General features: G+C 39.4%; 1 protein-coding gene across 2 annotated transcripts in view; it reads left to right on the forward strand.

The window, feature by feature from the left end:
* The window catches only part of ANO3 (anoctamin 3), a gene marked incomplete at both ends in the record, with an annotated part of 217,427 nt that overhangs the window by 68,646 nt on the left and 134,513 nt on the right, over positions 1 to 14,268 (forward strand). The window contains one exon of one of the 2 annotated variants that reach the window (XM_080617105.1): positions 10,391 to 10,436. The exons of the other annotated variant lie outside the window; for it this stretch is intronic. Coding sequence (XP_080473231.1) covers positions 10,391 to 10,436 — 46 coding nt within the window. Of the gene's footprint in view, positions 1 to 10,390; positions 10,437 to 14,268 lie in introns of those variants that run through there. 2 annotated transcript variants of the gene reach the window in all.

Genomic DNA, 14,268 nt, shown 5'->3' on the forward strand with positions numbered 1-14,268 from the left:
TTGTACTTGGCCTTGTTGAACTTCATGAGTTTCACTCTTGAGCCTGTCCAGGTTCCTCTGGATCCCATCCCTTCCCTCCAGTGTGTCGACTGCACCACATAGCTTGGTGTTGTTAGCAAACTTGCTGGTTATTTACATAGTCTTTGTGGAATATGATTACTTTACACTTCTAAATCAATAAAGGAGAGAAGAGTGCTCCAATATTAATTTAAAATAAATGTTTTGCACTGCTTTAAACTCCTGAGTGCACATCATAAATCCGTCAAGATCTTCTGCAGCACTGGCAGTATGTACTTTTGAGATAAATAGTGAAACAAAGAAGCATGTGACAGACTGAGGTGAACTGGCATTTTCATTTTGAGAAACTGCTGTCCTTGGGTTTGGACAATGACATACAAAAGTTCACAGAGGGAAACGGAACCTATAGATTTCAAGTGCAAAGTTTTTTTATGTGTTTTACAAATGAGAAGTTAAAATGAGTATGTGAAAACAGTTTGCAGATTTTGCCTTGGGTGCGTTGAGGCTGACTAATATTTTTCTGCTCTTGACAGCTACTTCATCTGTATAGTTCTAAATGATGCTTACAGCACAGTCAGTCAGTTCACATTACTTTTGCAGGAATAATAGTTGGGAACAACACTCACTTGAAGAGCTGTACAAACCACTGAACATCATTCAACAGGCTGTGGAGATGTAGTGCTTTAGAGCATGTCAAATCAAACTGTTATATGCAAGCAAGAAGTAGGTATTTACTGAGTTTTTTTCTGTTTTTGTATTGATCATAGAACTGGTTACTAACATGCACTACCAAAAATCTGGTTTACATGCCTGCAAATAAATTGGGAGATCAAAACTGCTACTCTGACAGAGGAGCATTTTAAAAAGAGTTTAATTTACAAAAATACATTTTCAGAGTGACTAGCATGAATAACTTATTGAAAACAATGAAGTGCTGTGTAATTAATCAGTATAATTGTATATTAGCACAATAGTCATGAATATTCACATTACAAAAGCATTGCTATTTCTAAAGATATTGAATGGCTAAAATCCTGCCTAACACAGAAAAAGCAGACTTGGAAAGCTTTGTCTGTGACTATGCTATTATTATCTTAATTTACAACCATCTTATTAATGTTGTAAAATGCAATCCCATTGTGTGCAATTCCACTTTGAAAACAATCAGCCTTTTTTTCAGGTTGTTTAGAATTGAGTATTGAACAGCTATTAAATTTATTTCACATGAAAGCCTTTTAAAAATGGATTTGGAAATAGAGAGCCCCAAATTTTCCTACCAACTTAAAGGTTAATAACCTGCTGTATTTAAACTGAAGATATTATGCTGAACAATTCCAGCTTTCTGTTAACTGAGGACTGCAAGGTAGCATGCATGAATGTAGCCAGTGAGATGAAGCAAGGTGAAAAATTTGGCCTGAATTTAAATAGATGATACTTTCAATTATTTGTAGATTTATTTATGTATAACATTGTCATTTGTGCTAATTGAAATGGAGATAGGCAACCGCTCCTACTGAAGTAAAGATATAAGGATTTCGAATTTTTATCCTCATCTTGAACGCCAAACCTCTTAGTATTCTTGCACATCTCTGTCAACAGTATGGTAATAAATTTCCCAATAGATTTAGCAATCCAAACTGTAGAAAGTGGGTTTGGGAAGAAGCACCCATTATCCCTATTTCTCTATTGAAGTCAGATGGAATTTGAAAGTCTCTTTTCCCCCAGCAGCAAGATGGTCTCCTTACTAAATCCCAGGAGCCTGAGGGGAATGCCTTTCCTATTTTGCATCCTATATAAAGTCTATAGACTACATATAGATAGTACCTGTATGTATTCCTTTGCGTTCTCACCCCACAGCTAAATAAAAATGTGTCATGTTTCTTGCAGAGATGCCTTATACGGGAGATGTGAAAGGAAGGGAGGCAGAGCAATTTTTTGCTTACTATTTGCTTTGTCTAAAGAACATTATGTTAAAAATGTTCTATGCCCTTCCATCTACCATAAAAAGCTAAAATAAATATGCCACTTTTCTCTCATAAAAAACCAAACCAAAACAAAAAAACCACACAAAAATAAGAATTATCTTTTGTGCTGATATCTGCAGACTTAGACATCATCTCCAATTTCCACTTAAGAGGAAAAGGGAGAAAGTTAAGCAAGAAATGCCCTCCTCAGAGAAGTTAACCTTTATTTCACCATAATTACTTAGAAAATTATACCTAAAAGTATATGAAGTCAACTGTGTTTTTGTATTGTTTCTGTGGCCATACACAACTCACTTTTTAATTTATGACATCTTTTAAATGCAAAAGATTCAGGATAAGAAAACTAGAGAAATACAAGGCTGCCTGAAACTGAAAAGAAGAATTTAAATTGGAAAAAGAGTAGGAGGGGGAAAAAAAAAAAAAAAAAGAATTCTGTTGTTTTGTTAACCCTGATTTTGCAGGTGTGTCTCATATATAGCCCACAAGTCCAGTATTCATAGGATCCTGGCTAGTTAGGTTGGAAACCTGAAGATCATCTAGTTCCAAATCCCCCACCATGGCCAGGGTATTCATACTCTTTTTTATTATTCTTTAACAATATGTACTACATGTTCCAAGAGATTATATCTTCTTATAGTATTTGGCATGTAATTACTCTTTGTGCAGGATACCAGTAATACACAAATATCCTGTCTGCAGTGAGTTTACTTGGTTCATGTAACAAGTGTAAAAATAAATATATCTGGTGAGGGTAATCCATGTTTTTACAGACTAATAAACTATCTGTGTGTGCATAGGAACAAAGCATAATCTAGAGATCTTTTAAAATAAACCATTGAGAACATTCACAGTTGATTTGACTCAAGTCTGTGACAGAGCCATTAAATCAATGAGGTGTTTGTAGGCAAAGAAACTGCTCCTCTCCCATCATCCACTTCCTAATGTCTAATTTTTCCTCAGCTGCCATGTACTACTGCATTACTTTGACTTTCTGAGTTGCAAATTCAACAACATAGTATTTAAATTATGAAAAATTTTTTCTTCATTACTTTGAAACAGAAATATGCAAGCTTTTTTTTATATTTATTTGATATTTTCAGAGACGTTCCTTAATCGCGACCAAATTAAAACAATTTGTGATCACAAATATGTTACATTTGAAAAATCTTACCGCACTTTTCCATCAGTCTTTACTATTTTGAAAAGCGCCATAAAATGCACAGTTATGCAACAAAGCATTGTACTTTTGAGCTATTATAAAAAGAAAGCTTTTTGTTTGTTTGTTTGTGTTTTTTTTTGTTTAAAGACCACATTATTGCACTAGGGTGTGATTTACGTACACTGAGCAAGATCAGCTTTACAAAAAAGCATCTGCAATATTACTGTTGCTTATCTTGCTGTGTAATGGTACGGTTCTTCCCAGGTCAGAATGTAAGATTGCTAGGCCAGATGGCACCAGGCTAATTTCCCTGCAAAACATTGTCTCTAGCACTAATGCTAGGAGGCACGAATGTTGTGGGAGTTTACCTGGCATAGCCAAGCCGGCAAGTTCTGTGGTGGTGGAATGCATAACTCTGTGGGATGGGATAACCCACCTCAGTATGTTTCTCCCAAAATGATGGGGAGGTGATTGATACATGGTAAATGTGTGTGGGCTTGCAGTTCATGTGTTTATCATCATTCCACTCTCAGATGATGCTGACAGAGAAAATACATGTCATGCTTGTTGTGGAGAGCTGTAATGAGGATATAGTACCTGGTGTGGGGTTTTGCAGCCACAATGGATTCTAGTAGTGTAGCAGGAAATAGGGACAAAGCTGCTTGTGAGCATGATGTTGAAGAGAGTAATTTCTGTGAAGACACTGATTTAAACACTCTGTTATGATGATGCTGCAATGAAGAAATTGTCATCTTTGAAGAAATTCTTATTAGCTCCTCTTGCTTTGGAAAATGGCATGTTAGCTGACAAGGAATGCAGGCATGCTGGAGATAAATTTAAAATGACTGTCACTGAACTTGTGTTTTACACAGGTTGGAAAGGAAAAGTCTAATATTGCTATGCATATGCTACGCATATAACATTACATCACTGTACTAGCTGCTGCGAAGAGGATATCCTAATGGTTTGGTTGAACTATTTTGTTCATATTACTGTAATCCTAGGATTTTCGACTGTGGAATTGGACCATGCTGACCAAGTTCTGTAAAGAAATGTATAGCAGGATAGACTGTCTTTCCTGAATGAACCACATCAGTGGATTTTATGTCTCCCTCATGTGCAAGTAACATATCAAGCTCATATACTGTTGCCGTACTGTTTCATTTTGATGTGTGTGGAAATAGCTTAGTGCAGGTATAGGTTTTATATACTAGACTGCTGGCTATGTCCATAAACTGTGCTCATTCCTCCCCTGTTTTGCCTTTGCTTGCTGTTCTTTTTAATAATTTGTAATGTGCCTTTTGGCTTTGTTTTGGGAGGGGGAGAAGGAGTGAAAAGTTGCAGTTGGGAAAAGAGCAAATAGGTGGCCAAAAAAATCAAAATAGTAAAAACTAAGAGATTCTCAACAGAATGGGCCTGGAGGTGTTGAAAGAATTGGCTGTCAGAAATGCACTGAGCAATAATGGAGACTTAATCTCTAAACCAAGAAGCTGATGACCCCAGAAACAATAGGAAATCTAGGAACAAATGTCTAAATGATAACTTCTTGTCTAAAAATGTAAATGTAAACTCTTGACCTAAGGACTATGTTAATGTCTTTTTTCTAAAGGTTTCTACTACTGTCACTCTTGAGGCTCCTGTGCTGAGCACATGATTCTAGAGAAGAAATGCACAGATACGCAGAATGAGTCCATACAGTAGAAATGTGAAGTAGATAATAGGCAATTTCCTCGTTGATAGTGATTTTATTTTTTAGTCTATCTGATTATTTTCTTCTTTACTTGACAAATTAGGCTGCTAATCAGAAAGAGACTTATATTGCGGTAGTTTGGTAGTTGAAGATGCAGAGTTGGATAACAATAATCTTCCTAATTTGCTTCAGATAAAATATGAAGTAAGAAAACTGAGATGTATAACAGAAAAGAAAAATATGACTATATAGAAGGTTGCCTACCTGGAAAATTTGGATACATGTGTGTATTGGATGCTGCTGTTATAATTCTGCTTTTCCCTCTTCACCTGTTACTTGACATTAGTGCTTTCTTTATAGTCTCTTATTATGATTGTAGAAGGATTTTTTAGCAAACCAACATTTCACTATCCTTACACTTCTGTATAGGGTTGTTCCAAGGATCCTAGTGTATACCCAGCACAATAATGCTAAACTCCTTGTAATTCTAAAATCCAAAGTAATTCTACTTTGGCATTTTGACCCAAACAGTTTTGAATAAAACTGAGCTGCTTTGCTATAAGAAATGAAATTTTTGTAAAAATATGCACTGTAAGTTTCTTTTTGTTTGTTGTGTTAGCTGGAAAAGTGGAGGCCAAAACTGGAAAAGTAACTGTATTCAGGAAATGACTGGGATGTAAATGTGAATCTCTAAACCACAAACTTAAAAGTAAGCATGAAATTACATTGAGCTACAGAATCAAGGCCTGAACAGTTTACATCATTCAGAAAACGCAGTCAATTCCATGGATCCAAGAAATTTCTATCTAGCCAGAGAGAAAAGGTCTCTTAAATTACCATAGAAATGATGCATTAAAATACAGAAATCAGTGAGATTTCAAGGGTTAGTGTCTCAGCAACACGAAGTAAAATCTTTATGCAAATGTTCAATTTTTCAATTCATAGAATCATAGAATAGTTAGGGTTGGAAAGGACCTTAAGATCATCTAGATCCAATCCCCTTGCCATTCATCTACAACAATTTAAGCATGCTCCATAATCTGCTTTCTAGGCCTTCTCCATAGTGACCGACAGTTTTATTAGAGCTAACAAAGGATCTCCTCATTGTTCTAGTGCGTATGGCAAAACTCCCATTGTTTTCAGTAAGATCAGACCATTTGCAAACAATTTTACTGCATATATTGAACAAGATTAATTTTGCACTGCAGGGCTTTAAATAGTACAGAGCTGCCCTCCTTGAAAGAGATGGATTTGACAATTCTGTAAACATTTATTTTTTTTATACTTTTTAAATGTACTGCATGAAAATTGATACAAAATGCGTCTACTTCCTTGTTCCAACTCCCTTGCATTTGCTTTACATCCTCTATTATCACCACTGAAGGTCATTTAATCCAGCCTCCTGTTCTGAAGCTTTATCATTGCCATCACCAAACTGGGTCAGACGCAGCATGGCCAAGGCAAGTTTTGAAAACCTTCAAGGATAGATATTTTACTACTTTGTGAGTAAGCTGTTCTGACGGTACATTACCAATGCTGTGCAAAGATAGTGTTCAAGCTGAACCTCTTATGCCATCATGTGTGGCTGTTGTCGCTAATCTGATCTTTTAGCAATAAAAAGAGCTTGGTACTGTCATCTTTGTAAGTGACTTTCAAGTAACTGTAGGCTGCTGGGACTCCTTAGTTTATTTTTCAGATTAAATAAATCCATTTTGTTTAACTTCTCACAGTTTACATATTGTAGACCCCTGTACATCTTTGGGTAGCCCTGTTTTGCACCTTCTCTAATTTTCCAACACCTTTGTTGAATGGAGAGGATGTGAAGTGGGAAAGCTAGACACAGAATTGCAGCTGCAGCTGCAGTCATGCCAAATAAAGGGGAGTAATAACCCTTTAAACTGCTGGCTATATTTCTCCTAGTGTTAGCCTTATTTGTGGTACAAGCTGGCTGCTATTCAAGCTAGTGTTTCCCATGACTTTCAGGTCCTTCCCATCAGAGCTGCTGCTCAGCCTGAACTGATGTACAGGGTATTTTCAGGTGCAGAATTTTGCACTCGTTGCACCTCGTGAGTTTCTTTTGGAGTAAGTTTAGTTTTCTTTCCAGGCAATAGTTAACAGCTGGCTATAATTAACTTTTGAGATGGCTATACTTCTTAAGAAAATAATTGATATCTGCCACTTATCACTGGCTAATTAGGTTTTAATTTAAGGTTCTACTTCCTGTGACTTTCTGAAAAGTGCCATGGAAGTACAAAATTTAATTTAAAACATCACTCTCTCAATAGTCTGTTTTAATAGCAAAACAACTTACTGATGGAAAGCAAATCTGGAGACTCAGCCCTCCTGTTCTTTTCAGGCCAAATTTTTTCTGATTGCAACACAGACACACATGATGAAGCAAGACCAAAATAGTAGATCTTACTCTTTGTCAGGAGAGATTAGAAGATATCTCATGGAAAAGGTGTGCTTATCAAATACAGTTAATCTTCATGTCAAAACTAAATCACAGAATCACAGAATCAACTAGGTTGGAAAAGACCTTTAAGATCATCAAGTCCAACTGTTTCCCAGCACTGCTAAGGCCATCACTAACCCATGTCACTGAGGGCCTCATCTGCATGGTTTGTGAACACAAGGAAGGTGACTCCACCATTGCCCTGGGCAGCCTGTTCCAATGCCTGAACACCCTCTCAGGGAAGAAATATTTTCTAATACTCTGTCTAAACCAGCCTTGGTGCAGCTTGATGCTCTTACCTTTTGTCCTATCATTTGTTACTTGGGAAAAGAGACCAGCCACCTGGCTCCATCCTCCTTTCAGGTAGTTGTAGAATGCCTCGAACCTGAGCAAGAAATCAGTAAGGTGGGCAGCTACATCAACCTCAAGCTTTTGAGTTATGATTTGGGTTTTGTTGACTTGTAGAGATACAAGTGTTAAGTCTAGTTTGATCCTGATCTCTTCACTAAGTCCAGAGTTTTGATCTATTTTAGAAAAGGTTTATAAAATGTTAGAGAGATAATACAAGACTTAGTTTAATATAACTAATGATTTCAAAAGACAGAGTATTTATTCAACAGTGCACATCTACTGCCAGAAATAGAGCTTTATTATTAAGAAGCAGGTAAAAAAACCCCACCTCATTTCTGTACTCAGAATTTGAATTTTCTTCTGGGTTTCTAAGCACTACCTTGGCTTGCCTTTCTCTCCCCATCATTCTATGCATTAACAGGGTCAGATAAATTTGTTTCAATTCAGGAATTAGATAACTTTCCATAGAGGGCTGTCGATCAGAAATTAGATGGATGGCCCTGAGTACCAGGCAGCTGACAGGCTCTTTACCAAGAGTGTGTGAGATAACCTCTTTAGGCTGTAATTTTAGTTATCAGCATCTTTTCTTCTCCTCTGCATTTTATAGATTATTATCATAAGAAAGCAAATAATGGTCCTCTCTTGTTTTCTTCTAGTAAGAAAGGCAACATCATGTTCATCTACAAGTCAAAATTGTCAGCCAAGGTCTCTTAGAGAAATTGCTCTGGCATAGAACCTTACAAAGGTTTAGGCCATTACAGTGAAAGAACTACACTTGCTGTTTGCAGGCTACATGTGATTATTAACCCCTCAGCTGATAATTTGTATTATACTTGTTTTTTTCTCTCTGGTGTCTCTCAGCTCCTGGGTATAGATTTGTTTTAATCCCCACTTATCCATTCTAACATCTACTTAAAGCTTGCAAGTAAAAAACAAGGACTTGATTCTACCTCTTCTTTTGGCTTGCTCCTGGGTTTCCAGCATTTGTGGATCAACAAGAGCCAACCTGGCTGGTCTCCACTTGCATTTTTCTGCCATGCAACATCTATAGTGCTGTCTCTCAGCAGGAAAGAGCTGTTCCCAGCAGGTTTTCCTAAATTGCAGAAGTGCAGAGGAATGCCTCAGTGTGCAGAAAAGCCACTGAAGCCTAACAAATGAGTAGGATAATGTCTTCACAGCACCATAGCTTCTGCATCTTTTCCTAAACTAACTGACAACAAGGCTTCTGCAAATGTTCCAAACAAACCCAAATTTGGTCAGCTAGCCTGAGGAGGTTAAGTTATTTTGTTCCTTTATGGTAATAGCTGGATGTGTCAGCTGCTCTTTATGTGAGAGTGATGTCTGGCACACTCTAGAGAGAAGTGCTGGAGAGCACCTCCCCCATTAGGATGCAATTTTTATTTTCCTTATCTATGTATAAGATGTATTGGTTTATATACAGCTGTTTAGTGTGTTGCCATAATGGAAAACCTTCCTTATATGAAAAAAGTGTATTCATTGTCATTATTTAAGTAAACTAACATAGTCAAAGTAGTACAGCTTCATGGTACAGACTAGCCTATAGCAAGGGGTGCTAATCATGTGTCTTTTAAAACAGACAGTATACTGCAAGCCCCAGTCAACTACAAGAAAGTTCTAGCTTTGCTTTACTGTCAGAGGAAATCTCTAGTACATCTTCTAGCACATAAATAGAACCACAGACTTTGAAGGAATGATACAGATTTTGCCACTAGCTGCAAGGGTTACAATAGCTGACTCAATAGACTTCTGTTGAGTAAATAATGTATGTATCCCTAAATGGAAGAGAGGAGATAGTGCTAGCTGCAGGCTGGAATATTGGATTGACTGAATTTAGAAGGATCAGGAAAACAGATTATTGCAGTAGAAAAATTAAAACCAAAACATTGTACAGGAATTAAATTATACTTGGATTCCAGAGAGAATAATGTGAACAGAGGGAGAAACAGGGAAAGAAATTAAAGCCTTATGAATCTGAATATATTATCTGGAATGAGCATCTTGGTGTACACTGTGGAGAAAAGGGAAATTATAACTCGGATAGCACAGAAATGGGTCACATCAGGCTTTGAACGTGCAGTTTAGTGCTATCTTCAGTAAGAATAAGACTGTAAGTTGTATAACATAATAATGAAGTAAAAAGCTGGTGATGCAACACAGGCTTATGGTGAAACTGGGACGGAGGGGCTGAAATACAAACTTATCGCCCAACGCCTATATGAATCTTGGTGTGTAAAGGAGGTGCGGTTTATACTCGGCTTCCCTTCAGCTCTCCGGTGACACCGGGTAACTGATGTCTTTGAGAGAGAGCCCCAGGGTCACAGGGAGCGACAGGGATCACCAAACCGGCCCCCAGGCGGGTGCAAGGGGCTTCGCTCCCCTCACAGGGGCCGCGCGGACTCTCCCGCCCAAAGGGAGGGCACTGGCCGCGCGGCGCAGCGAGAGCGGCCGGAGCCGGCTGAATTCGCGTCCCCTGCGAGGTGCAGGCAGCGCCAACTCCGAACACGCCTCTCGCCCCCGGGCTGCTACAGGAGCATTCCCTGGGCCTCCGCTGCGCGGCAGACGGGGCCGCTCCGCTCCGCCCGTTGCCAGAGCAACGGCGGCGCTGAGAGCTGCGGGCCGGGGCGGGCCGAGCTGGGCCGGGGCGGGCCAGGCCGCGCCGCTGGGTTCCCGCCCCTCCCGGAGCTGGCGGGCTGGCACTGCGCTCTGCCAAGATGGTTCACCACTCGGGCTCCATCCAGTCCTTTCGGCAGCAGAAAGGTCAGTGGGAACCCCTTTGTCACCAGAGATGACGGAGGTGCAGGTGCCCGGGGAGGGAGGGAAGACACGCCGCCCTCAGCGGGTGCGGGTCCCCGCTGCGGTTCCCTTGCAAGTGCCCAGTGCATCATCTGTGCTGAGCTCCGGAGCCGTGTCGATGTTTCGGCATTTGGGGGATTTTCAGGTAACAAGGCTACAGCGCCCGGGGTACGTGTGTGTGGGGGGATAGGCGCCGGGCGAACGGTGGGGGCTGGCGGGCCCGGCCCTGTGCGATTCGGTTCAGCCTCTTCCAGCTGCCTGCTCGTCGTAAGTTGGTCTCCCGGAGGCACGGTGGCAGCGTTGTTGTTGGCGTTATTGTACAGGTGACTTCGCGGTGTCGAGTCGCATGGTTGCAGGGAGGTCGTTCATCCGCTGGAGTTTGCTGCTGGTGTTCGTGGGTTTGTTTCTGAATCACTCTTCGTACCATGCCCTGATCGAGTATCGACGTTGGGAAAGAACAAGAGCTGTGGTTGCGAGAGGGGCTCAGGCGTTACAGGTGCAAAGAGCACTTCGGGTCAGGCCTTGGAGCTGGCTGTTTATTTGTTTGGGGTTTTTCCTTACGAAGCAAAACCTTTTGTTGATCAACAAATACGAAGGTGAATTTTTGGTTGCGATTATCGTCACTAAAAAAACCTTATTGTGCTTGTGATAGAAAAATGATAATTCCCACAGCAAACTTTATTTTTTGTTTATCCTGGAACTGATATTTTCGCTATATTTTTTCTAATTCTGCTTTGACAGATAACACAAAAGCAAGTTTTCTTTCACTATTAGCATCCCTTTGCCCTTTTCCTGTCATTTTAGATATTACCAAACTATCTTTTATTTCTGAGACTACAATATGCCATAAATTATGGCTTAATATGATATACTTCATTTATAAACCATTTTCTTTCATTTATTCACTTATTGCCTCATTCAAGTTCTCATTCTCTTTAAATGGTTAATGGAAAATAAATAATTCAAGGCACTTATTCCATTCTGGTAATTCCATAATAAATTTAGTTCTGCATTTAATGGCTAACTTATGTGCATTAAGGTGTGGTGGTGTTTCAGATTGTAAAATGTCTAGCTTAGTCAGGTTCAAAGTAAATTAATTAGTATAAAAATATCTTTTTCTTTTCTTTAACTTTAGATATGTTGATAAAAGCATCAGGTGACTTGGAGCCACGGTGTTAATCCTTGGTTTTTACTAAGAAAATATTTCTTATATTACAGCAGTGATTAGCAGCCCCAGAGTCCTTCTCAAGGCTCTTCAGGAACTATTCAGCTTTTCGGTAATAATCTTTTCAGAAAACACCCAAACCCTAATTTCATTATGTTCAAGTTCAGGGATGAAATTTAGTTGCTGGAAACAAAGCTGCACTGTGTGGCTTATGAAATGGCATTTTGGCAGTAGTCATTAAACTTAATAGTAACCTAGTGAGTTTTGCCAGTTATTGATTGAGTAGATTGTTGTTCTCTCCCACTTATTCCTGAAGAGGTTCTGATGTAGGTGCCTTGGCAGTCATAAGGCTTTGGAAAAGAGAGGAGCTATGGAGCCTGTACAGCCTCAACTAGTATATGTGTTGCTTTCACAGACATCTCGCATGCAGCATGATGTGTGCTAAATCCACCTGAATGAGTTCACTCTCTGTTTTTCTCAGTCTACAGCTTTTAGGGATGGGGGCAGACAGCATGAAAACCTGATTTAAGAGCTGCAGAAAAACTAAGCAAACATAAGGCGTAGAATCATAGAATAGTTAGGATTGGAAAGGACCTTAAGACCATGTAGTTCCACCGCTCCACCACCCATCATGAGCAGGGACACCTCACGCTAAACCATGTTGCCCAAGGCTCTGTTCAGCCTGGCCTTGAACACTGCCTGGGGTGGAGCATTCACCACTTCTCTGGGCAGCCTGTTCTGGTGTTTCACTACCTTCACAATAAAAAATTTCTTCCTTATATCTAACCTGAACTTCCCCTGTTTAAGCTTAAACCCATTCCCCTTTGTCCTGTCACTACAGTCCCTGATGAAGAGTCCCTCCCCAGCATCCTTGTAGGCCCCCTTCAGATACTGGAAGGCTACTATGAGGTCTCCACGCAGCCTTCTCTTCTCCAGGCTGAACAGCCCCAACTTCCTCAGCCTGTCTTCATACAGGAGGTTCTCCAGTCCCCTGATCGCCCTTGTGGCCCTCCTCTGGACTTGCTCCAACAGCTCCATGTCGTTATGTTGAGGACACCAGAACTGTACACAGTGCTCCAAATGCGAGGTCTCGCAAGAGCTGAGTAGTGGGGCAGGATCACCTCTTTCTACCTGCTGGTCATGCTTCTTTTGATCATAATCAAGAGCTCATCATCTGATAGTGAGGTATTGAAAAGAAGCTGAGAATCTGCTACTCTGATGTTCATAGGCACTGATCCCCTTAGCAGCAGAGAACACCATCATTCTGTGTAGGTTTTCTTTCAAATTTGGCATTTTATATCATTCTCCTACTTTAAGATTTCAGTTACTGTTATTTGTAACTCACTGTGGCTGAGATTTTGACTAAATGCACTGTTTGTTTTCTAGCTGCTCATGAAACAGTGCCCTAAATTCCTTTTTTACAGAATAGTGGTAATCCTCATGAAATGGTCAACTGCTCATCACAGCTGTGCCTTGTATGTTTCACTTGCATTAAGACCTAGCTTCATTTTTTTGGGGGAATTGAAAGGGCATTCTTTTTATGTGGATTCTTCAATCACATAGGAAGTACATTTAAAAAAAAAAAAAAAAAAAAAAAAAAGATGATAATAGATCCTGAAAACAAACAGAAAATAATTTAAACCTTTTTAGAAACAAAGCCAGTACCTATTGCCAGGTAACATGATATTCAAACTCACGTGCTGAAGAGAAGTAACTTTGAAGATGGGAGATAGAATAAGCCAGACTGCGTTTGTTTCCCTACTTGCTTGGAGCACTTTGTTCTAGCCGAGGAGACAAGTACTGGTTTTGGTACACAAAAAGGATCTTTTCAAGGCTGGAAAGAATAGGACCAAGTTCTCCTGTCTCCTGGGTGTCTAGGAATCTTTCACAGGGAGGCAAAAAGAGAGAGAAAAAAAAAAAAAAGCATTTATATCCCAGGGATATGTCTCAGGTTAGAGTTCTGGTGTTTTTTTCCTTTTTGCCTTCTTGACAAGGTGAGGAGGTGTATGCAGAGTGAAACCCCAAGTTTTCAAAAGCTGTGGCAGAGCTCAAGGTACTGTAGTTTTCAACACGCTGAGAGTTTTGAAGAAAATTAATCTCTTCACCCCCACAATTTATATTTTTCTACTTGTATCCAAAGGTATGCCTATCAAAAAGAGCAGTGTCCTAGAGCCTGCATCTCTGCACAATAGTGTGTTAGATCTGTTGAGCCATCTGTATAGTATTTTTTGGCTATTTTTAACCACTGCCGTGGCAGAAACTGCTTTTTCTGAAATGACTTTCATCAATAATATTCTCAAAGATTAAATTTTTATTATTAAATATATGCCTTTATACTTTTTACCCCTTCCAACGGTAATGCAACCTATGGCCTATGAAGAATTATGTCAGAGGAAAATGGAAAAAAAAATTTCTTATTTACTATTTTTTTTTCCCAGCCATCCTTTAGAAAAGAACACATCTGCATCCTCTGATGTTAATACACATTTTTGCTTAAAACTTCAAACTGATAAATATTGAGGAAGGAGAAGTAAGAATTAGATAACGTTGATGAGAACAAAGAGCATCTCCATGGATAATTTGTAGCTAAATAATTCCAGAGAAAGACATCTCATTAGGATTTGGTATTTG

Source organism: Psittacula echo (genome assembly GCF_963264785.1).
Source record: "Psittacula echo genome assembly, chromosome: 5".
NCBI classification, from domain to species: domain Eukaryota; kingdom Metazoa; phylum Chordata; class Aves; order Psittaciformes; family Psittacidae; genus Psittacula; species Psittacula echo.